Genomic DNA, 7,500 nt, shown 5'->3' on the forward strand with positions numbered 1-7,500 from the left:
CATGTCTCCCCCGTGTCTCCACCATGTCTCCATCATGTCTCCCCCATGTCCCCACCGTGTCTCCACTATGTCTCCATCATGTCTCCCCCATGTCTCCCCCGTGTCTCCACCGTGTCCCCACCGTGTCCCCACCGTGTCTCCACTATGTCTCCATAATGTCCCCACCATGTCTCCATCATGTCTCCACTATGTCTCCATCATGTCTCCACTATGTCTCCATCATGTCCCCACCATGTCTCCCCCATGTCCCCACCATGTCCTCAGGGTTTGGAGGGAGAGGACGAAGGCGCCATCAGCATGTTGTCAGACAACACGGCCAAGCTGACCTCCGCCGTCAGGTACTGGACGTCTCTGCAGGAAGCGGCGACCTCTTGACCTCTTGACCTCTGCTAGTGTAACTTGTTGTTGTTTGTCCTCAGCTCGCTCCCCGAGCTCCTGGAGAAGAAGCGGCTCATCGACCTGCACACCAACGTCGCCACCGCCGTGCTGGACCACATCAAGGTACGGCGCCCGGGGCTCACGGCGCCCGGGGCTCAAGGCGCCCGGGGCTCACGGCGCCCGGGGCTCACGACGCCTCAGGCTCACGGCGCCCGGGGCTCACGGCGCCCGGGGCTCACGGCGCCCGGGGCTCACGGCGCCTCAGGCTCACGGCGCCCGGGGCTCACGGCGCCCGGGGCTCAAACCTCAAACCTGAACCGTTTTGTTTTTTTCTCCTCAGAGTCGGAAACTGGACGTTTATTTTGAATATGAAGAAAAACTGATGAGCAAATCTACTTTAGACAAATCACTGCTGGACATCATCAGTGACCCAGACGGTAACTGAACACACACACACACACACACACACACACACACACACACACACACACACACACACACACACACACACAGTGAGTTAAAGAGGTTCTACCTTTGTCTCTCAGCCGGGACTCCAGAAGACAAGATGAGACTTTTCCTGATCTTCTACATCACGACGCAGCAGGTTCCTTCTGAGGTACAACGTCTACACAACGTTTATACACAATCTACACAACGTCTATACACCATCAACACACCATCAACACACCATCAACACACCATCAACACACCATCAACACACCAACACACCATCAACACACCAACACACCGTCAACACAACAGGATCAGTTTCCAGAAACTTCACGGCTCCAGAAGTTTCCACTGGTTTAATTTAATGTTTTCTGGATTGGATTGATTTTTCTTTCCATCTTTCTTTCATTCTTTCTTTCCTCGTTAAAACAGATTTAGAAATGACGCAGGCGGTTTTAATCACAGCACCACTCTGAAGGGTTTTTTACCCCCCCCCCCCCCCCCCCACCGAACAGAGGTGTTTTGTCTGTTGTGACCAGCATTTCATCTCATCTCATCTCATTTCATTTTATTTAATTTCCAAACCGCCGCCATGACGTCAGTCTGCGTTATTGAAGTTGATGTTGACCGGCGCCGCCGCCACTCGTGTCCCCGAAACGAACCTGAAGGCCGGAGCGCCGCCCGGGCTGCGACTCGGTGACGGGCGGCGCTCGGCGGTTTTGGCGCGATGGTTGAAAGTCGGAGGAATCCGGGCGACTCCGAGGGGGGCGAGGGGGGGGAGGGGGGGGGGGGACTCGGTGTCTTCGTCCTCCTGCGGTTTGTAGACAAAGTCGACGCTCTGCGGAGGAAATGAAAACCACGGCGGCGAACAAAGACTTCACTCTGCTCCGTGTGTGTGTGTGTGTGTGTGTGCGTGTGTGTGTGTGTGTGTGTGTGTGTGTGTGTGTGTGAGCGCTCACTGCACTTCTGTTTTCAGATATTTAACATTAATCCCACTGGGAGGCAGAAAACACGCCAGTCAAACCAAAAAGAAGAAGAAAGGCGTCCCGTCGAGACCCGACGTGGTCGCTGGATAATCCACCAGATTTGTGGTTTACTCTAATTACTCCAATTACTCTGATTACTCTGCTCTGGCTTTTCCTCCGGCTTTGTTGTAACAGAGCTTCTCGGTAATAAGTGAGTTATTCCTCGAAATCCTGTTTATTACCGTTCTCAAACGAGGCCCCGTTGATCAGGAACACGCATTTGTGGGATGTGAGTTTGGTTCCATTTAAAAAAGAAAGAAACAAAAAACCCCAAACAAATCCCCTGAAGAAAGTCACTTTCTGGGAAAAAGGCAGTTTTCAGCTTTTCACTTCATCACAACGTGACGGAAAACGTGACGTTCAGGCTTCTTCATTATAGTTTCATTATAGTTTCATGACAGTTTCAGGTTTGTTTGTTTGTTGACACAACCGGCTTTGTTTGTTCTAATCTGAGTCTTTTGAAGTTCAACTTCAGGTTCTATATTTCTTTTATCTACGTTTCATTCACAGTGTCGGTTTAGTAGAAGAAGCTTTTTTTACGCGACGTTTTCAAGCAGGAACGTAAAACTTCCCTTGCGTTTTGTGGATCCGTTTCCATGACGATGCTCGGGAGTCAACTTTTTGAAAACGGCTCCCAAGGTAGAGCTTTTTGAAAGCTGTGTGACTGAATCGCCGTGGAAACGGGGGAAATGCAACTTTTTGAAAATGACTCCCAAGGTTTTTATTTTGTTTTTTTAAGGGATCGTGCACAAAAACAATGTTTTTTTTCTTCTTTTCTTTTCTTCTTTTATTTATTTTGTTCTTGTTCTTGACAAAAATTACCCTTTTTTCTCTCTTTTTTGTTTCTTTTTTCCTTTTTATTTTCCTTTTTTCTGTCAAGAAAAAAACATTTTTTTTCTTTGTTTTCTCTTTTTTTTGTTTCTTTTTTTTGTTTTTTTGTCAACACCAAGGAAAAAGCAACGTTTGTTTTGTTTTAAGGGACCGTGCACAAAAACAATAACTGTTTTTTCTTTTCTTTTTTCTTTCTCATTTTTCTAATTTTTTCTTTTCTTTTTCTCTTATTTTCTTCTTTTATTTATAATTTTTCTTGTTCTTGACAAAAAATTACCTTATTTCTCTCTTTTTTGTTTCTTTTTTCTGCTTTCTTGTTTTTTCTTTCTTTTTGTTTCTTTTTTTTTTTTTATTCTTTGTCACGAACAAGAAAAAAAGCAATAACCCTAAAGAAAAGCTGCTTCGTTCCAGACTTCAGCCGTCGCCAGTTTCCACCTTCATTCCCTCGTAGAGCTTTTTGAAAGCGACTGAATCGCCATGGAAACGGCGGACAACACGCCTTACCTGGAGCGCCACGGCTGTAATGAACACTTCTTCTGCACACGCCGCAGTAAATCGACCCTCAACCGTGACGGCGGCTTCCAGAACCATAGAATTCTAGAATTTGGTGAAGAAGATTTACCAGAAACTTTCCAAACAACATGGACGCTTTTCCCACCAAAACCCATTTTTCTTTCCCGTTTGACTTTTTCCAACCAAGTCCTGAAACCCAACGGTTTCGAAAAAACCGTCTTTTCCACCGCTGCTCCCAGCGTGTCTCCGGGAGACGAGGCCAAAGCGCTTCGGCAGATGGTCTGAAGTCATCTGGCGTCCTCGTCTCCCGGAGAAGAAACCGCCGCGGCGTGATCGATAGCGGCGTCCTGGACCCGCCGCCGTAGTTCTGCTTTCATCCGGAGCGGCGGCGGCGGCGGCGAGCCAAAGTCTCCGTCAGGAAACAAACAAAGACCCGGTGTGAGCGAACAGCTGGATCGGGTTTGACTCTCCACGGAGACGAACCCGTCTTTCGTCAACCTCAACTCAACTTGGACTCTTCTTTTTATTTTTTGTTTTTGTTTATATATATATATATATATATATATATATATATAAAAAGATCGTTGAGGCTGTAGAGAAATCTCAGAAAAGTAGCTTCAAACCGGTTCGTCCCCGACCAGCTGTGAACTCGTCACACATCTGCAACCTGCCAGTTTCCAGGTGGATTTATTTAACTAACGTGACCTCGCCTGAACCGCTTCTACCAAATTCACAACAGGCCGGCGCCGTTTAGAAATGTCCTGCTTCCATTAGAGTCGCTGTTCAAACGGTCGTGGCGTTCAGGTCGTGACCTCACCAGACCGAGGTGGCGCCCAGCGACCCATCAGACCGGGAGGGACAGGAAGTGGTCGGGCGAAGCTTCGCCGGCAGGTTGAAGGGGGAGAGAGAGAGAGGGGGAGAGAGGGAGAGAGAGGGACTTCCTCTGGTCCAGTAAAGTATGAACCCCCCCCCCTCCAACCCCCCCGTCTGGGTGATTAGCACCAGTTTAGCCACGTGTCGTTGCTGGTCTGTCTCTTTCCTGCCTCCCTGGTCCCCCGACTCTGGAGCTGAGATTTCATTTCCATGAAAACACACACACACACACACACACACACACACACACACACACACACACACACACACTCTCACGTGGCTCTCCGGTTGTGTAACGGCCTCCTGCTGAGACGCCAGTCAGAGGAAACAGCAGAGATGGTCCAGAATACGTCACCTCCCACAAACCGATATTTTGAGACTAATGAGGTTAACCAGCAGGGGGGGTGGAGGAGGGGTGGAGGGGGGGTGGAGGGGGGGGGTGGGGGGGGGTGGAGGAGTTGAATTGCAGGTGGAGCTTCAGGTTTGGTAGAAGCCCACGTGCTCCGTCCACGGCTGAATCTCGCCGCCGTCTCTGTGTCGCAGGCCGACCTGGAGCAGTACAGGAAGGCGCTGACCGACGTGGGCTGTGACCTTTCACCTCTCAACTACATCAAGCAGTGGAAGTGAGTGAACTCTTAAGCAGCCGCCCGGCGCCTCATAGGGACGGTTCTGACGGCGCCAAATACAACTTGTCCTTTTCTTTGAGGGTAATCGAATAAACAAAAAGTTAGAAATGTTGCTGTACTCCACCGTGAAACTATTTCAAACAAAGTTTTAAAGTGTGACGAAGGCTAAAAATCAGTCTTTTCACATTTCAAGGAAATTTAAAAAATGCCAAAAGGGTCAAATCCGGCGAGTTTAACGTCAAAGTTGTCGTACGTTTCATAGAGTCTCAAATTGCGACGCAGCAAATCCTTTTAAGTGTTAATTTCAAAAAGGAGAAGTGACGTTTCCGTGTCCAATCAAGGGTTTTTCTGTTTCTTTGATCAGGGCCTTTACCAAGATGGCCGCCACGCCGGCGAACTACGGGAACAGCGGGGTCAAACCCATGGGGTGAGTTCTGAAAGTTCTTCTCTTTATTGTTTTTTTTTTTTTTGAAATTCAATAAAAATAGACTTGAAGGTGTGACTTTAAAGAGGCGGAGGAACCCGCTGCCCGTCTGGCCGTCGCCACGGCGACGCGGTCGCTGATTCAGTCTGTCGCATATTTCACACACAAGCTCACGTCTGTCGCTCCAGATGTGGGGATTAGTTCTTCTTTACGTGAAGCGTTTTGTTATTATGGAAAGGTTTCTCATAACCACCGGCCTAACCTGCTCCTCCTCCTCCTCCTCCTCCTCCTCCTCCTCCTCCTCCTCCTCCTCAGGCTCTTCTCCAGAGTGATGAACACCGGCTCTCAGTTTGTGATGGAAGGTGTGAAGAACCTGGTGCTCAAACAACACGTGAGTTCAACAAACTTTTGTTTTTGCCCCCTTCGTTTCGCCGAGACGCCGTTACGACGTGTTATTTCGGCGCTTTAATGTCGCTGTAGCGCCAAACAGTGGCGGACAAGCTCCGCCCACTCAGGGAGAACATGCACCCTGGGATTTGAACCAGTCACCTTCATCAGAACCACCAATGGCTTCAAACTGTAAACCTGAGGAACCTCACGCTCTCACGCTGCCGGCCAATCAGCTGCTCCGTCTGGTTACCATGGTGATCTGTGTGTATGTTTCCGTGAGGAAGCCGGCTGGCGGAGGAGGACGGGTTGATGAATGGACGAAGGCCGTTCAGGAACGGACGCTCGTTTATAACCGTCGACGACTGTTTTCTCCATCCCGCCGCCGCCGCCGCCGCCGTCCAACTCTCGCTGTTCTGAGTGGCGTCTTTCCACGTCCCTGTCTCCACCTCCACCGGGGACGATCTCCGGGAGGAGGGTCCAGAATAAACACAGCTGAGGGGCCGCCGTCTGACCCCGACTCCTACTGGGTTCTCCTCCTCCTCCTCCTCCTGGCCCTCTGACCTCCACCTGGAGCAGAACGTCTCGGTCTGAGCTAACGCTAACGCTAATGCTAACCCGCTCAGGGTCAAAAGCCCCCGGGAAGGAAGGAGGGAAGGAAGGAGGGAGGGAAGTGTGTGAAAGTGAAACCAGAGGTGGTGAACCGGCCGGTTTGTTTCTCTTCCTCCAGAATCTCCCCGTCACTCGGATCCTCGATAATCTGATGGAGATGAAGTCTCATCCTGTGAGTCCCTCCTTCTGTGTGTGTGTGTGTGTGTGTGTGTGTGTGTGTGTGTGTGTGTGTGTGTGTGTGTGTGTGTGTGTGCGTGTGCGTGGATTATGTTTCTCACATGTGACCACACGTGGACTCGTCGAGTCACAATGAATGTGGAGTTTGTTTTTGTTAAATTCGACTTGACACACACACACACACACACACACACACACACACACACACACACACACACACACTGGTTTGAGCCCTCAAAGTTAAGTAACGTGCAGCTCAGTCTGGCTTCCTCCTCTTTCTCCTTCAGATTTACACTGCTACACACACACACACACACACACACACACACACACACACACACAGGTTTCTCAGCGTCTGGAGTTACAGTTGCCCAACAAAGCTCCGGTTGTTGCGAGTCTGGAGGGACGGGGGGGTTCAGTGCAGATGAAAGAGGATGAGGAGCACATTCTCCGTCTATCAGATTGTCCTCGGCAACACACACACACACACACACACACACTTCTGTCATTGATGAAATGTTCCAGGACTTTCAGATCAAATCATCGGTTTTCAGTAATTTGTCTCGCCTCGCAGCCTCAGAATAAATGTTTATTTTCATTTTTGTTCCGTATTGAGCGCAGGTGAAGGTGTTTGGTTTTACATTCTTCCCCCGACGACTTCCTGCTGTGAAACGTTAGACGAGTTCAACCTGTGAATGTGAAGTCGTACGCCGACGACACCGAGCTGTTTGTTGCTGCTCATCATGGAAACGCGCTTCAACCGATCTTGATACACTCGTTGGATTTGCTTCATATTTAACAACAGTAAAGTCAACATACTCAACAAGCACTTCAACAAGTTTGGAGTTTTTATCTTTTTCTTTTAGAGCTTTAGAGACGCGTGTCGTCTGCAAAGAAATGGCCGCTGAGGAAGAAATCCTGTCAGTGTCAGCTGCTATAAGTATTTAAGGAGGGATCAATTGGTAAACTAGTTGGTTACTAGTTAGTTCGCTGCCGCACATTTACATAGTTTAACTCCTGAAGGTTGTTAAAAACATATTTTTCTCACTTTGTCACGTTAACTCTTCAGAAATAATTGTGATTTTCTTGGTTTCTGGAAACTTCTAGTAGGTTGTGAAATTAAAACTGTAAAAATGAAAATCCAGTATATGATGGGAAAAATTCAGTAAAAGTACTTTTTTTTTTTTCTTGGCAAATATCCAGA

The 7,500-nt window shown here is 48.7% G+C and overlaps 1 protein-coding gene across 1 annotated transcript in view; it reads left to right on the plus strand.

The window, feature by feature from the left end:
• Window positions 1–7,500, plus strand: part of scfd1 (sec1 family domain containing 1) — a 14,026-nt gene that overhangs the window by 5,441 nt on the left and 1,085 nt on the right. The window contains exons 13-20 of the mRNA XM_080512832.1: window positions 265–338; window positions 420–501; window positions 719–815; window positions 924–994; window positions 4,614–4,693; window positions 5,061–5,123; window positions 5,436–5,511; window positions 6,238–6,291. Coding sequence (XP_080368958.1) covers window positions 265–338; window positions 420–501; window positions 719–815; window positions 924–994; window positions 4,614–4,693; window positions 5,061–5,123; window positions 5,436–5,511; window positions 6,238–6,291 — 597 coding nt within the window. The remainder of the gene's footprint in view (window positions 1–264; window positions 339–419; window positions 502–718; window positions 816–923; window positions 995–4,613; window positions 4,694–5,060; window positions 5,124–5,435; window positions 5,512–6,237; window positions 6,292–7,500) is intronic.

The sequence above is a fragment of the Blennius ocellaris genome (assembly GCF_963422515.1).
Source record: "Blennius ocellaris genome assembly, chromosome: 17".
Classification (NCBI taxonomy): Eukaryota; Metazoa; Chordata; class Actinopteri; order Blenniiformes; family Blenniidae; genus Blennius; species Blennius ocellaris.